Source organism: Zootermopsis nevadensis, unplaced genomic scaffold (assembly GCF_977971745.1).
Source record: "Zootermopsis nevadensis isolate Lab colony 2312 unplaced genomic scaffold, Znev_1.0 Znev_ptg000031l, whole genome shotgun sequence".
NCBI classification, from domain to species: Eukaryota; Metazoa; Arthropoda; class Insecta; order Blattodea; family Termopsidae; genus Zootermopsis; species Zootermopsis nevadensis.
In genome coordinates this window covers 6,836,858-6,854,791 of record NW_028259163.1, presented here as the reverse complement: position 1 = coordinate 6,854,791, position 17,934 = coordinate 6,836,858, and the positions used below count along the sequence as shown (strand labels likewise).

Below are 17,934 nucleotides of genomic sequence, written 5' to 3'. Positions count from 1 at the left end.
ATAAATGTACAATATTAATAATGATAATATTTCAATTCAATTTATTTATTGCATTGTAATTAACAAGTAAATGAGCTAAAACATATGCCTAAGTAATAATAATTTGTAATTGAAATATATGCTGTTTGTTTTACGAGTAAAAGATATAATCGTGGTTTTACCTAAATTAAGCTTCATATCATTTTTATGCCAGAAATTTTTCACAGAATGAATATCATGCTGCAACAGCTTGTAATCAACAACGTTTCTAATATTACGATATATCTTTAAATCGTCAGCAAACAACAGATAACTGGAATTGGAAAGAGAGTCGCAAATATCATTAATAAATACGTTAAAAAGTAAGGGGCCTAAAGTATAATCTTGAGGAACTCCTGACTTAATATGGAAAAGCTTTCCGATATACGTACAAAGGAATGTCTGTTGGTAAGATAACTACAAATCCAATCAACAAAATAAGTTGGCGAGCTTGTGAAGAAGAATGTTATGGGGAACCATGTCAAAGGCACTACTAAAGTCAAAGTATATAGATTCAATTTGACCTTGTGTGCTAACAATGGGCATAATGGAGTTTAAGTAAGTAACCAAATTAGTTGAAGTAGAATTAAATTTTCTAGACCCATGCTGGGCAGGATTAAGTCTGTATTTAAAAATAATAAGATAAGTGATCATAAATAACAAATTAAAATATTTTGGAAAAATTGTTAAGAATAGAAATGGGTCTATAATTACTAACACAAGAACTGTCTCCTTTTTTTAAATATATGTACAACAGCAGTTTGTTTCCACAATGATGGAAAAGTCGCAGAAGATACACTAAGATTAAAAATATGTGTTAATAAAGGAATAAATATGTCCGAACAACCCTTAATAATAAATGATGGAATTTCATCCAGTCCAACACACTTGGAAGGTCTAAGGCGCTTAATAGCCATACATATTTCTAAGTCAGAAATAGAAACGGTGGGTAAAAAGCCAGATGTAGTCGAAACAGAAGGAGTAACGGAAGGACAATTAGCATTAAAAACTTATTTAAAATGATAAGCAAAGGAATCTTCAATTAGTTTAGAATCAGTGATAAACTGATTATCAACTTTAAGTTGGATAAAAGCGTTATCCTTCCTTTCAAAATTAGAAACGTGTTTCCAAAAATGCTGGGGATGAGTTTTTAAACTGTCATCAACAGATTTTAACCACCGCTGTCTATCAGATTTAATAGTAACTTTAACAATTTTGCGAAAAAATGAAAAATAAGAATAATGGATATCAGATTTAGTCTTTCTGTGCCGACGAAAATACATACTTTTTACGAGTACTGTATTTTAAAGTACTACTAGAAAACCAGCATGGAAACTTGGACTTCCTAGAACACTTATAGGGTATAGCAAGATTTAAAGCTTCAGTAACAACTGAGTTGAGCTTATTAACGGCACAGTCAACAGAAGTCTGATTATAAACACAAGTCCAGTCATAGGAAAATAAAAATTTATATAACAATACATAATCCCCACGAGCATAATTACGAAATGAACGTGGAGACTGCGAATAAGAAGAAAAATATATACTAAGATCAACAACCAAGGAAGGATGGAAGGTATCAGGTTCAACCAAGTCAAAATCAGATTAGGAAACCTTAATATCAGTAAAATTAGTAAATATAAGACCACGTAAATTCTTGTTTTGTACGGTAAGGTTGTACTGTGAAAGTCCAAAATAACATACAGCATTATAAATTACCTCACCTCTAAATTTGGTATAATAATGTGAGTTACCATGGGGACACCCACGAACCCAGTCATAGCCAGGTACATTAAAGTCACCAAATAGAACTACGCAGAAATTTTTGAGTGTTAAGCTTAGCTTCCAAAGAACTATAGTAATTTTCAATAATTTTGATATCCATATTGGGCGGAAAATAATGTTTACCAACAAGTACATTAAAACCATCGGGAATAGAAATTTCTATCCAAACACATTGATACGTAAGTTCAAGGTCGTACCTACGTTTACAAACAGAAAAATAACGGCGAACTGCAATCAAAACACCACCACCACCACCACCACCACCAGTTAAATTTGAATCCGCGTAAGCTCTGTCTGCACGGAAAACAAAATAATTATCGGGAAACAGATTGCGATTACAATAAGAATCGTTAAGCCATGTCTCAGTAAGACATATAATTTTGGAGACAAACATTGCCGAAAAGACTGGTACATTTAGTACGCAAACCCTTGGCATGTTGATAAAAAATTCCAAAGTAATCGGTGCACCTGTCAAAGGACATGGCAAACGATGCGGATTGGTTAAAGTCAAGATCCATGCGACTCACAAATACTGACGTCACTCACCAAAGTATTGCTGTTGGACGTTGAAGCAGTTGGAGGTACTGTTATCTCTAAAGAGATAGGTGTACTGGAGGAGAACACTTGTTCTGCAGTAAGTCTGCCATAAAACGTGGCAATAAGGCATCCATTAGGCCATACCCCAGTATTGTTAATGAGAGGAAATTAATCTTCATTAACTGATACATGAAAGGATGCATTTGCATTGAATTTGTTTTTCAGTCTGGTACAAACCAATCTTTTAAGACTTAACTGATTCTTTAAAGATTTCTCAATACCAACAGCCGAAACCTCAGGACTGAAGCGAGAACCAACAGGGAGAGAAGAAGAAGTTCTCGCACCAATCAGAGCCTGGCGCCGTTGGTTCACAGCATTGATCAAAGGAGTTCCTTCCAGAAGCAAGCTTCTTTTTGTAAGTAACTGTGGTGAAATCATTAGAATCAGCAGCGTAAACCTTTGATTTCATACCAGTAGAAAGTGTCTCTCTATAGATTTTGGTTCCTGAGTCAGCAGATGCCGAGGCAGGACAAACTTCTTGTTACTCGATACTTGGACAGACCATTGCAGTATTTCATCCTCAGGAGGTCGGACCACTATTAATCGAATTTATGCAAAAGTAGTCATAAGTGACGCGATGTAAACTGTCACAGTTGACCTCGGGTATCGAACCGGCCAATCAGAGAAAAGTTATTCTCACTTAAATTTAAATTATTCCACCAACCACGCAACAATGCGGGAAGAAGAACCAATTATGGTACAACATTCAGGTTTCGGAATGAGTGAGAGAAATTAATACGTTTTGAGAGACAAACTTCTTTTAGAGTCAGTTGTTGCAAGTTCGTACTCAAGTTTAAACGTTGCAAATTCTTAGTTGAAAACTTATTTAGTAGTCAGTTTCGTCGTCAAGTAGTCACGTCAATTCTGAATTGGCTATCGCGGACGCATATGTATATTAAATTAACTATGTTCACACACAATAGTGCACTATCTATCAGTATCGTGTGGAGGAGTGAATCTACAACAATCACCTGCAAATAAATAGCTAAAGTGACACAGCTGAGGCGACCCTTAATTAAAACCCGCAATCCCGTGATAAGAGTCTCATGGCTCGTCCTATCCAAAGAGATTTCTTCATCGTACTCGATCCCACCTTGGAAACACGCTAAGAAGTGGCGACGGTTATAAATTATTGAAAACCTGTAGTAATTCTTATAGTTTAAAAACTCTGTTATGTATGGATTCCAATATTCTTCCAGGAGATATAGACCACATTATTGGCAATAGTCAGCAACAGCAAGACTTCAACATGCACCAGGCTTACCACCAGCAGAAAATATAAATGCAGCGAAAGAAATATTGTCAACAGAAGAGGAGAGGAGAGGAAAACAAACACCAAAGTGTCATCTTGCTGTTGTGCGGAATCAGAGAGTCCCTAGACCGCCAAACGCAAACGATTGGCGTAAGAAGATGGCTCTCCAGTATCCGGAGGAAACCAACAAACAGATCAGCGTGAGATAAGTTGCATTACGAAATCTACGTCAGGACAATTACTTGTTAATAATTTAATGTGCAGAGCATTCGTGAACGATAAATTGTCTTCAAAGACATTCGAATTCAGCGGACATGTTTGATCAATGTACGCAAGTCAATGATTATAAACATAGCACCGGTGTTGAGGATTCAAAGCTAAAAAACCAACGCACGCCATCTCTGAACTAAAACCTGTACCATCTTTCTTTTCTGTACCCATGATTCTGTTTAATAAAACGTGTGTGTGTAATAACAAAATGGCGACGTAACGTCAATCCACGATATTTTGGTGCCGAAACTCGGGACATTTTACGATTCGACTATGAATGTGGTTCCAATGAAATAAATAAAGATTGAAATGCCGCTTATCGGCCTTGAACCTATAAGACTGGTTGTGGTTGATCTCGATCCTTCTTTACACGGAGCCATCTATATTAGCCAAAGGGAATACTCCATCACCATCAGATTTATAGCACCATCTAACGTCGATTTAACGAAGGATTTATATATTCTTCCGACTCGATCAGTATGACCAAGAACAGCGAACAACTCAAAAGGTTAAGGCGCAAAAGCACAACACAACGCTCCAATGCTACGCGTTTTACAAACCTGATAAACGGATTGAATGACTCCACGGCATTTGACGATCTCGAGCACTATTTGGATCGCCTTCAGGAAACCTTGAATGGTTTAACTAATCTAAGTGATTCCATTCACGACCTACTCGACGATGAGGAATATGAAACGGACGTCCAAACTTGTGACGAATACGTTGACACTTCAAAGCGCGCGATCCGGAAAGCTGATAATCTTATCAGGGGGAAACGTAGAGATGTTAAACCGCCTATTATTAGTTTACTACGGACTGCACCCACTCAACCCACGGTTCCTCAAGAAATAAAATTGACCACCATTAAATTAGAACCCTCCACAGGAGATATAGAAACATGTTCGAGGTTTTGGAAACAATTTGAATCTTCCTTTGGCACAAACCAATCAGTCTCAGACATCAACAAACACGTTTTCCTGCGTGGGTATCTACAAGGAGAACCAAGGCGACTAGTCGATGGAATAGCCGCACAAGGGGAAATATACGAACCGACGAAGAAAATTCTACAGGCTCAGTACGAAGACAGGAACCGGATTATCCAAGCTCATTTAGATTATTTAGAAGACTTAAAACCCGCTCAATCTGATAGTCCTGATGCGTTAAATACCGTAAACATTGAATGCCATCGTAGGATTTAAGGACTCAGATCTTTGGGGGGAAATATAAATGTCTACGGACGAGTGTTGGCACCAAAACTCCTGCGCGCTTTCCCGGACGACATCCAGGCTAAGACAGAAAATATTCCAGAAGGTAACATCACGCAACTGATGGAGTTCCTGAATGAAGAGGTTGAAGGAGCCCTCAATATTCAGAAGATGCGGGGTGATTCTTCTCCAACAGTTACTTATATGACTACAGCAGCCGCTCTTCAAGTAAACACTAAGGTTGACAAACCAGAAAGAAAGACTAAGCAGGCGCCGGAACCATAATGTGCCTTCTGTGAGACTAGAGGCCACTGGGCTCAGGATTGTCAGCAACTGATAAATGAACAAGATAGAATACACAAACTAAATCCTGCCAACAGGTGTTTCCTTTGTCTGAATCGCGGACACACTGTTACACAATGTATCAAGAAAGGCAAGGCATCTTGCTCAAAATGTAAGAAGCAGCACCATGAATCCATTTGCAAGGAGGGAAATTCACTGTCTACTTCTCTCGGCAAAATTGAATTCGCGACTCAAGATTTTTCATGCCTTCAAACTGCCGCGTCTGGATCAAGGGACCAACCGGGATGACTAAACTCACGCGGTGCATCTTAGACACCGGAAGCCAGTTTAGTTTTATCAACGAGTCCCTGGTGGAGTTACTGCAGCTGAACGTCACTGATACCAGAAATTTGGCAGTCACGACGTTTGAATCATCGTCCACTAAATCCGGTCCCAATGACGTCACGAGACTCCCAACAAAGGCAAACATTTCAGTCACCGCCTTCGAGAGCAATAACACATACTCATCTCATCGACTGTCCGAGCAGATGTTATTATTTTGGACTACACTCGCAAGCTGCAATTAGCTCATCCGAAGGACAGATCAGAGAATCTGCCTAGGCGCTGACCACTATTGGAAGGTAGCAAAATTACATCAGCCAATCAGAGTGTCACCTTCGCTTGTACTGCTTCCAACACTCTTCTGTTGGATCCTTAGTGGGAATCGACCTGGTAATACTATCAACCAAACCATGGTACATCACATTTCACTCAACGACATCGAGATGTCCGACGACACCCTACGACGTTTCTGGGACCTAGAAACCATCGGTATCCGAGAGACGCAAGACCGTGCCCACACAGCCAAGGACATTGCTATTCTTTAGGAGATCCATGTAAAAATACATAATAAAGGTAGACTTTGAGTTCAAGTCAATCATTACTTCTTAATTCCACATTCGATCCCCGTAATGTAAGAAACCTCCACCAGGGTGGGAGTTGTATCACGTGATGTCAGAACTAACGAAAATCCAACTCGTTACGTAAGAAACGATAAGATTAAGTGTGAATACGGATGTCTACTGATATACGCTTTCCAGTATTTTAGAGGTACTTGCTGTCTCCATAGTCAGAGATGACTTCCACGTCGTTTCCACACAGAGAAAACAGTAATCTTAATGAGGTACATAAATTTGCATCGCACTATATGGACGGCTGAATCCAGCTAAATCTTTTTTCTGGTTGTGGTAAAATATGTAAAGATTATTAAATTTTGTGCATGTTCCGCGGGTCGTGGACCCACCGTTGTGTATCACCGTTTTTCAGATTGATTGTATATTAGTATCCTATAAATGCGCAAACTCTGTGAAGCCTCAAACCCAACACAGCGCAGTAATAAATAACCATAAGCGAGCCGCGTGGTGTCGCTTGATCGAATGTCTCCCCGACGCCTACAATGGAAATGCATTACGAAGTCTTGAATTCGAACCTGAATGAAGATCATGACACATTTGATGGACATTACGACTGCAATATACAGAAATCTTACGTCTTATACAGTTAAAGATACTTGTCTGTTCAAGTGATTTATAATTTACATTAGGCTAATATTCTAACAGCCGGCCGCAGTGGCCACGCGGTCTGAGGCATGGACCTCGTGCGCCTGGTTTCGAGTCCCACTCAAGGCATGGATGTTCCTCCGCTACCAAGCCGCACAATCTAGAATCCCCAATGAGGGACCTAAGTCCAGTAGTGGACATTGAGGGGTTGAAGGAAAAAATCTAACTTACAGCATTGTGTGTGTGTGCGCGCGCGTTAGAGAGAGATAGACGGACAGAGATATATATCGAAAGAGAGAGACAGAGAGAGACTCAACTTTGGCTTTGTCTGTTGATATCAAGTTTCGGTATAATCTGAGGTTTCCAGCAGCTCGACTGTGCACGTCTGTCTGCAGACAGGTAGAGTTCCTGGACCATAAACTGATACGCCAACGTCGCAGCCCTGATGGATCAGAACTACTTCTGGTTTCCATAGATATCACAGTGTTGCAACATTTCTTGGAACAAGTGGAATGGAACACATAGCAGAGGTACAGGGAACATGGAAGCCCAGGTTTTCATAAATATATAATCCTCTTCTTTATTCATTATATCATCATTCCATGAATGAATTCATTTTATATCTTCAGATACTTCAGTTTGTTTGATAAAGGTAATGCTGTCCCTGGTGTTCAATTCCACACTGAAGGCATATGGAGAGTGGAGGTATAGCTCCATGCACAAGCCACTGGATGGTGATGAGTGGTCACTGTCATGCCAAGGCTGCTTTACACCCAGGGAATGGGAATGAACCCTGAGTACCCACTATTTGTGTATTCTGTAATAACTTTAGAATACTTTGGTCAGGTCTGATGAGGTGAAGTTCCATGTGAGAAGAATTAAAAATAACCAAAATGACCAAGCGTGTGATGCGAGTCCCCACTCCGTCGCCCCCCTTCTTAGTGATGGGAGGACTGGCTCTCTCGAACCCCGAGAAGGCAGAAGCCTTAGCCGACAGCCTTGAGGTCCAGTTCCAGCCGGTAGACTACCCGTCGGACCTGACTACAATTGACATGGTTAACGAGGCGATGCGAGCATACGAGTATGCCCCTGTAAATGAACCAAAATTAACCAGTCCATCGGAGGTCGCCCAGGCCATCAAGGGACTCAAGCTTGGCAAGGCTCCGGGCCCCAACGGTATACCGAACAGGGTCCTGAAACATCTCCCACGACGCGCGGTAACCTTTCTCACGAAAGTGTTCAACGCGGTCCTTCGCAGGCAACACTTCCCCTCGGCATGGAAACACGCTCGAGTGGTGTCCATACTGAAGCCGGGGAAGGACCCCACGCTACCTTCTTCCTATAGACCCATCAGTCTTCTCGACACGGTCGGCAAACTCTGCGAGAAAATCCTACTAACGAGGGTCCTACACGAGGTCAGTGAACGCGGGCTGCTGCGCGACGAGCAGTTTGGGTTTCGACCCAGACACAGCACATCGTTACAGCTGGCTCGCCTCGTCGAAAGGGTCAACAGAAACCTTGATGAGAAGCGGCTAACCGGCGCGGTTTTCCTGGACGTGGCCAAAGCCTTCGACACAGTCTGGGTCCAAGGCCTCCTATACAAACTGACCGTCCTCAACTTCCCGTCGTACTTGGTAAAAACCATCTCTTCCTACCTCGCTGACCGGACATTCCAGACATCCTTCCAGTCGGCCACGTCCACACGTCGTACCATGCGGGCTGGAGTTGTGCAGGGCGGAATTCTCTCCCCTGTGCTCTTCAGTCTGTATGTCAACGACATACCCACACCGTCCCGCCACGTCGAGTTAGCACAATACGCGGACGACACGGCTCTAGTAGTCACGTCCCGTAGCCCAACGCTTCTCGTCAGGTATCTGGAGACCTACCTCAGTAGACTTGAGCTCTGGCTCAGGGCCTGGAGGATTGCTATCAACGTCTCGAAGAGCACCGCGGTTCTCTTCATTTCCGCGAGAAGACACATCCTACAGCCCCGAGCAGTGCAGTTCCTCGGACAGCCGATCCAATGGGTCAAAACAGCACAGTATCTGGGGGTCACCCTTGACGCCGGGCTTACTTGGTCGGCGCACGTCAACCAAGTGGGAAAGAAGGCAGCGCAACGATTAGGTGTGCTAGGCCCGCTTATCAATATGAGAAGTGGCCTGTCAATCAGGAACGGTGTACTACTCTATAAGCAGCTCATCCGTCCCATAATGGATTACGCATGCCCGATCTGGAGGTCAGCTGCCCACAGCCACGTCCAGAAGCTGCAAGTTCTGCAATCCAAGTGTCTTCGAATTGTTACTAACGCGCCCTGGTACGTTAGTAACAGGCAAATACATGAGGATCTGGGGGTCCCTTTCTTTGCCGACCACATCAGAGCACTAACTGAGAGGTTTGACTCGAGGTTAGCTGGTGTGGGGAACCCCTTAGTTCGGCAACTCGGAAGACACTCGTGCCGAATGAGGGCTGCCAGAGTTCACCCAAGGGCAACCGAGGGCGACTGATGTTCAGCAGGCCAGCCGAAGCCATCCCCAAAAGACGGCCAAGTCAGCACAACGAGTGGTTAGACTACTCGGCTACCCTGACTGAGGTTTTCCGTGCTTTCCTCAGTTGTAAGGCGAATGCCAGGGTATAACTTAATAGGGGCACGGCCCGCCACCCTTCCCCCCGATCATGGAGGCCATCAGCTGAAGTGATCTTCCCCCCATGCCGCAGAGGCCTTCAGCCGAAACGGCCCCTCCCTCTCTGGGTTCATACCCCAGAGACCCAACCAACCAAATTCCTTCGACAACTTGCCTGACAGGATAACCTCCCATCAGCAGCAACAAATCCCAGTTTGAATGGTCGAGGCTCCCGCCACGACGAAACCCCGTTAGCGATAGCAAAATTTCCGTTCTTATATTACGACCGTTTACCATTTCCAGCAATGCGTCTTGTGCGCAGGAATGGTTTCACCTAGGTAGGGACGATGCTTGCGCTTGCGCAGGCCTCTGCCCTCAGTTAGCTTCTTTGGTTGGTTGGTTGGTTCCATATTTACACATTGTTGTTAGTTGAAAAAAATACAAAGTAAATTACTCTAACTTATAATTTGGTTACATTCAATCATAAATTTAAAAACTGAATAATTAATATTAAATGTGTTCTTTATCAGAAATATATAAATGTAAAAATAATGAGAATGGCATAAGAAAGAATTGAAATTTAATTTTCCCTTACTTAAAAATTACTTCGAGTTTTATTATACTTGATTAATTTTAAAAATAATTTTTCAAGGCCACCATAAACCCTGCGCCAGGGAAAATGCTTCCGGGCGCCACATGCGGCCTGCGGGACACATGTTTCTATGTTCTGGAGTAGGCAATGGAATGGCAGATCTCTCTTTTCAAGGAGGCTGACAAGGGAATGGTTAGGTTGGTCATGCCGAAACCTCACCTGAAATTTTGCTCATCTACAGAGCCCATCTAGTAATGATTGTACACAAAATTTTAGCTGCTGATGCGCTGTGCAAGGCTGCGAAAAAATTGCTCAAAGTTGGTATGTATATTTAAAATTCGCGTCGTCCAGCCCGTAGCCAGTCACTATACTGACTGAGCTATCCCGGCTCATATGTGAGTATAGATTACGTACATTCACAAAATAAGAGAATTTCAGTCACCCAAAAATGGTCACGACAAAGTGTTGTCACTTCAGTGACACAACTCACAGAAATTAAGAGGGTAAAATCTGAAATGAGATATTCTGTAGGGGAAAAGTACAGAAATATTTTTCACAAAATTATTGAGAACGAAATCAGTCATTTGTCGTCTTCTCTCTGAAGCAGTGAAACATATAATCTTCCAGTTTCCTAAATATGTAAATTAAATTATCCAATGGCAGTAGCTCGAGTGGCAGTCACTCCGTCACTATATCGTGTAACATTGCAGTAATATGGGGAAGATTAGCGTGGCCCCTGCACAAGGATTACGCGCAAGATCGTGAAGTGTTTCATAATTTTAACTTATTCTTAAAACATCCCAATGTCTACAGTTTGCATTATTCTTTAGCATTTCACAACAACAAATGTAACTTTTAATGGATTTTGTTAGGTGAACGTTCCTTGCAGTAAGTTTAAAACACTGACCGATGAATGAGAGCCTGAGTGACATACTAGTAGAGTATTGCCCAAAATAGTGTGTCCTTTCCGATTCATGTCTTAGAATCATCCTACATCATCTTGTTCATAATATTCCTCAGTCCTAGGAAATTCCAGGATAACACCTTAAAGTAGGCCACACCTGCTGCCTCTCGCATCCCAGACATCTTTTCCTCAGAAATTTTTACACCTCCACAAATTACCTGGACGTCCAGATTATTGAGTATTTAGAATTGCCGCATTTTCATACCGGTCAGTTTTGGTCTCACTATTAATTAATCAATTTTCCCTGTACTTCAACCTTAGACTGCAGCGCAGAATGTGTAGCTCTTATCGGCACTGTGCACAGTGAAAAATCTTCCTTATATTTAATTAACATGGAGCAGAGTTCTTTTTAGTAACTAATAATTCCTCAGGCAGTGAAGGAATTTTATTCTTCTACAGCACCAAAAGATTCATTGCTACATTAACATATCCTGCCTTCACCCACATGAATCCAGTACAAATCTTCACACCCTGTAATGGTAAGATGCATTTTAATATTATCCATCTGTTTATATCTAGGTTTCGTATGTTCTCTTCACTTCAGGTATTGTAACTAAAAGATTGTGAGCATTTTTGTCTTTCCCATGCATCCTCCATTCCCCTAGCCATATCTTCTTTCTTGATTTCATCAGAAACAATTTTTGATGAAGGGTATGAGTTAGGAAGGCTCTCGTGATGAGTTTTCTCCAACCTAATATTTCTTTCTCTTAGGTCCAAGTGTTCTCTTCAGCAACCTGTTCATAAAGACCCTAAACCTGTGCTAGTTTCTTAATGTAAGAGACAAGTCTCTCGCCCATACAGTCCACGACTGTAATCTTGTGACTTGTGGGGTGAGGAAGTGGGGTGAAGGAGGAGAGATAGCGTTTGCCTTTAACGCTACGGACTTTCTGCATCTCAGGATTACAGTCGTGGACCGTAAGACAAATTTCTAATACTTTTAATATTCTATATTTATAGACAGGAGACAGCAAAAGAAAATTTGCTGGAATGAATTGTAGCGAGAAGTCTCCAAAATTAATCGACTCTAAATTTTTTCAAGATTATAACTTAAATATATGATTTGAAGCTTTAGCGGCAACTGAACTCAAGAAAACCCTCTCTGGCCAGCAACTGTATCGATTGGTCTAAAGAAATCCACGTTTTTGGGAACCCTCTACGTAATCAAGGACCTGTTGTGACTGGATACCTTAAAAGCTCCCTATATATATATATATATATATATATATATATATATATATATATATCTGCCCAGAATCAGTGTTCGTGGCTGGACACTGGTCAGTAAGAGATAATAGGTGCAGTCAAGTACTTTCTTTGCTTTTCTTTGGCATTGCACTGGGCTGCTTGGCACAGGATGTGTTCCCGCCTCAGGGTGATATCTCTGATACTACTGAAATTACTGGGGTGCAGTTGGATTTGTATTGTGGTCCACATGCCCTGTTGCTTTTCCAGTGTAGAGATGCTGTGGTCTACTATAGTGGTCTGTGTGGCTGAGACATATGTGTCCCATATTCTGTTTGATTTTGGTCTCAGTGATTCTACCACGCTGACATGCAAATATTTTGTCACATCTGCAGGGGATTGAGTATCTTCGGACCTCAATTGAATGTTGTACTTGGCTGTAATATGGATGATCTTGATATTGTATTTAGCTGATCTTATTTTTGACAGATTGCCTTTGTGATACACCAGTTGGGTACTCCTGCTGCAGCTGTAGTTTGTGCTTCAAATGTAGGGTGTGATTGATGTCATGCTTACTATATCCATTTTGCTGTAAGTCCTTCTGTATGTGTTGAATTTTGCCCTGAAAGCTTCCAGCATCAGAGGTTGTTCTCACACGCTGGATAAGTGTAGTTACTACTGCCCCATTTTAGGCTGGATGATGTTTAGACTACATGTAGGTGTAGATCTGTGTGTGTAGGTTTTCTGTACACATTATGTCCAAGTGAACAATCTGGCTTCTTGCTTATTGTGACATCTAAGAATGGAAGTGACTAGTTCTGCTCAATCTCCATGATGAACCTAATATTTAAATGTATGTAGTTTATATGTTTTAGAAGCTCCTACAGCTCTTCTATTCCATGAGACCATGCAAAATATTTGTCATCCACGTACGTGTACAGTGTGCTGGTTTCTTTACTCCTGAAGCTATTGCTTTACTCCTCCCACTAGCTCCCATTGGCAAGAGTCCATCCATTAATACTGATTCCGGGCATGCGTACATAGGGTATGTTAAAGGTATCCAGTCACACCAGATCCTTAAAATCTGATGGTTTGGGAGTGTATTATTTAAATAAGCATCCTGGACATTATCCATCTTTGTAATATAATTAAAACATGATATTTTGGAGTCTGAAATCTGTATCCATCCTTAGACCATTTTTGCATAGGTTTAAATGGTAAATATGTTGCCTTATAAACTGTGTTTCAAAATTTCTGTGTGGTTCATATACCGAGAGCAATTGGAAATAGATAATAAACTATATAGATAATGGTATTAAAAGCCGAATGTTTAATCGTTGTCTTTCTGTAAAGCATGTGCAGGCCAGCAACTTTTGTTAACAAAGTAAAAAGTTATTACCACTGTATTATTTGTACTGCATTGGTGTGGCTAGAAGTGTGAAGGAAGAAGGTATTTCTTTTATTTTTCCAGGATTGTTTCTTTATTGGCATTTTGATTTAAAGGTTCCACATTTGATTCTGACTGCAGATAAAAAGATTTATTTGCAAAACACATACCTTAGGGGCATTTTTGTTTTGTTATGTGTACCAGTCACACAAGATATGCATTAGTATGTTAATCTTCGAAAGGGTCATTTTGAAGACAAGGCATCTTTAATAATTTGTCTAGAATCCCTGAGCTTCATCTGCAGTTTTCGGTCATCTTGAAAAGACTCAGTTAGACAACAGACATAACATTCAAATGAGGCAATGTCATCCCAAGACTCTGACACAAGTCCAGAGAGCATTTCATTCTTATTCTTGGAGGGACATCAGGCAACGTTTCCTGCATGGTTTTCTTCACCACACGCCAGTTCTACTTAACCTCACTTATCCTTGGTCAGGCACTTGTAGTGGCCATTCAGTGAGTTTGACTTCAGCCTGCTGTGATAGCCTTTCTTGAATCGCATGAGAATCATGAATGGGGGAATGGCCCACTTGTGATCCACGCTGTTCTCAGCCCACGCTACATGTAATAGTTTAAGTTTAGTGGTAAGCACACCCTTCACTGCATAGTGTCGTAATGTGAGACCATCTTCTCTTAGTCTCAATATAGCTGTACATTTATGTCCAAGACAGCTGATAGCAGCCTTAAGCTCCCTTGCACTGGCAAAAGGGTTCTTTGAGGTTTGGCTGCTGATGCAGCATCACAGACTGGACTTGATACGTGCTATAACCCAATTTCTTTGCACCTCTTAACTTGCCCATCTGTCAGTATTTCTGTAGCATTGCTCTTGTTGTGGACCCTGGGACACCATTCGTCCACCTGCAGTGATAGCATTTAACCCACCTTCTTCAACAAGAGTGATGACTTGCTCATGAGTAGATGTGTCATGGTGATCCACAGTGATGATAGGAGTTGTTCAAGCCTTGTGCACTGGTTGTATTATAGTAGAATGACCAAGAGATGTTCCATCCCCCATGATAAGTAATATAACTTGCTGCTGCATTCTTAGCTGTAAACAAGTAAGATTACATCAGGTGGCCATCAAAGTATATGAAACCCTCTCTAAGTCTCTGTTATGCAAATCAACCACACTGTTATCCATCTCAAATAACAAGTCATTAGTAACAAATGGAAGCCAGTGTAAGGTGAGTTAGCAGTGAAGTTGCTTCATTTGAACATTATGTTAGATCTGTAATTGAGTCCATACCAAGATGAACGACATCTTATTAAAGATGGCAGGTCATCAAAACAACCAGTGTAAGTGCTAACATACCAATTCGTATTTTGTGTAAGTACCTGGTATAATTTATGAAACAAGAATATTTCTAAAGTATGTGCTTTTGCAAATAAATTGTTTATTTGCAGTTATATTTTAACACAGAACCTGTTAAATAGAATCTGGTTTTTGATTTATAAAATTTATAGTGCCTGGTTTTTGTTATATGTGTTATTTTCATGCAGAATATGCACTTTATCTTGATATTGGTGCAGTGGAAATTTTTATATTTTCAAGCTTTGAAATTTAATTGTACTTTTGTATCAAACATCGGCATACAAGAGTCTGAAAGAGTGGAATTTCTCAAACGGATGATTAATTAAAAATATGATGGCCCTTGTATTTAGAAACAATTTCTCTGATGTTATTGTTTTTTTCTCCAGCTGCACTTTGTAGTAGAAATGAAAGGCCTTATAGACTGATTAAACTTTATAATATGGGAAAAGGTGGTTTAAAGTCCCACATTAAGGGCCTATCAGCTGGACTTTATGGTTAACAGTTCAGCAATATGAAAGTGCAATGCACGTCCATCTGGACTGTGTAAGAAGTAACACAAGGACAGCAAAGGCTAACAATGCTTTTTTAACTGTTTAGATTATTGAGGTTATGTGGGAGGATGATATTGTGAATGATGAATCGGAAGGAACATGGAAGGAATTTGTAATTGCATGAAGTATTCAGGACTCATTTTACAGAACTATCCTGCCACTTACATGCAAGGACAGAAGAAAAACATGAAACATGTCAGGATACCTGATCTCTGAATCAATATATGAACTCAGAACCTCCAAAATTCAATGCAGGATCACTAACCATGTAAATGTGATATTTGGTATATGAATGTTGAATCTTTCTTTGTTTCTGTTGCAGGAGTATGAAAAATGTGAGGACTATTAGGCAAACAATGTGGAAGAGGAACGTTTTCTGTATGACCAGGAACAGAAACTCAGTGATGAAATTTTTCAGAATTGATGTCCAAGATTAGAGAATGTGAGGAAATGTTTGGTGCACAAGAAGATGATAGCGACATGTTGTCAACAATAGAGGAGAGCGGAAGTCTTGAGAAACAGGTAAAGTGATTGCAGATCATAATCAGAATGCCTATAACCGTAGATTCATTTCATTGTTTTACAGGCAACGGAACCAGTAAAACATAGAAACACTAGTAATGTTATCAATGGAGAATTATATACAGTCATTTGAAACTGTTTCAAAATTTAAATGTGCAGGAATAGCTATGACAAATAGAAGTAAGATTCATGTTAAAAGTATGAATATAACAAATTTTGGAAATAGATTGGGGAACTTCATGATATACACACTCATTCAGTAATGAAATGTAGCAGGTTGGGATGGGTCAGATATATTGTTTGGATGTGAGGGACAGGACATAAATACAGAATTTTTGTTGGAAAACTCATTTAAAATCGGCCACTTGGAATATAAAGAAACAGGTGGAGAGATGTGGTGATAGATTTTAGAGAAGAAGGGTGGATACAACTAGATTAGGTTTGTGTACAGTGGTGGGTTTATGATTGGAGGTGTTGACCTTCAGGTGCTGATACCAGAGCGTTGGTACTGGCACCAGTGACCCAGAATTTCTATTCAAGGTGCTTGCAACCAGTGAATCATCTGCCTCGTTTGGTTAGTGTGCTACACGTTTCTCCCATATCATGTGTTCTGTTTCTTTGTATATGTCTGTGCCTGTTTTGTGTGTGTTTAATATTTATTGCTTGAAACTACAGAATAATTTGTAGTTCAGCTCTGACACTTTCTTTGAATAATGTAATTAGAAATTGTAGATTGTTAGATATTACTGACGACCACAACGAAGACGTAAATTGTTGGATTTTGGAGGGATAGATTCATGTGGAACTCATTCATATGTTGTTTGTGCTATATTATAAGAAAAATTATTTGTTAATAATATATGATGATTTTCCATTTCTTGAAATTATTTTTTTTCAAATTCCTTACTAGGCCTACTATTCATACAATGTGTTAAATTATACACAAAACCTCAGTAACTGGTAGGAACTGTAGATGTGTGACATGAGTGTCTAAGTGAGGTACACACACAGCCAAAATGACATTTAAATTCCTTGTTAACACACTGTTACTTAAATTTGAACAATAACAGATGGAAATGACAAACTAATAAATTTCTGATGCAACATTGGACTTACTGCTAGATTATAGAAGTTATGGTCACTACTTGTTATTTTCAGTTTACAGATTTGGAAGAAGAGTGTGTAGAATTTAGGCAAAAGGTTGAGGTGGAACAAGCAGGGAAGGAAGAAGAGCTTGTTCGACTAAGAGAACAGCTGAAGACTGTGGAGCAACAGTATAAGAATACAGGTAGCAATGCAGGGCAGTTGCATTTCTGGATGTTTGTTGAGTGTTACACAGTTGATATGGGGCCTCCCATCTGATGGATTTCATTTGTCATCTACTTTAGATAGATAGAGTTTTCAGGTGTGCTTCGGTTTCATAACTGTTTATTCTACCTTACAGTGTTAGCTCAATTTTTAGTAGTGGCCTCCTGTGATCATAGTAGGCATTATATATGTATGTATTTTTATTACTCAGTGCAATAATAGCTGAAGACAATTTTTATACTGATTTTGTCATAAAAAGCGGCTGGTGACAAAGGTAATTTTGAGTCTGTTTTAATACAACTTCTGTCTTTTAAGACAGTAATTCTATGACTTGACATCCATCATTACTGCAACCAGTTATGGCTCCTTTAATTGAAGGCCTCTTCAATATTTTTTGTCTCATTAAACAAGATCGGAAAGGTACATTAAAATCCCAAACACATACTTTATGTCAGTCCAGGGGGCAG

General features: G+C 40.3%; 1 protein-coding gene and 1 non-coding gene across 2 annotated transcripts; both read left to right on the top strand.

Moving 5' to 3' along the window:
- The first annotated feature begins 10,855 nt into the window (after window positions 1-10,855).
- Window positions 10,856-10,962, top strand: LOC147872049 (U6 spliceosomal RNA). Its single transcript, XR_015538078.1, has one exon. It is a non-coding gene; the product is annotated as a U6 spliceosomal RNA (small nuclear RNA).
- A 183-nt stretch (window positions 10,963-11,145) lies between these two features.
- On the top strand, window positions 11,146-17,521 carry LOC147872048 (uncharacterized). Its single transcript, XM_087359243.1, has 3 exons — window positions 11,146-12,060; window positions 15,960-16,159; window positions 17,318-17,521. The coding sequence occupies exons 2-3, from the start codon at window positions 16,061-16,063 to the stop codon at window positions 17,519-17,521; spliced, it is 303 nt and encodes a 100-aa protein (XP_087215369.1). The 5' UTR covers window positions 11,146-12,060; window positions 15,960-16,060.
- The last annotated feature ends 413 nt before the right edge of the window (window positions 17,522-17,934 follow it).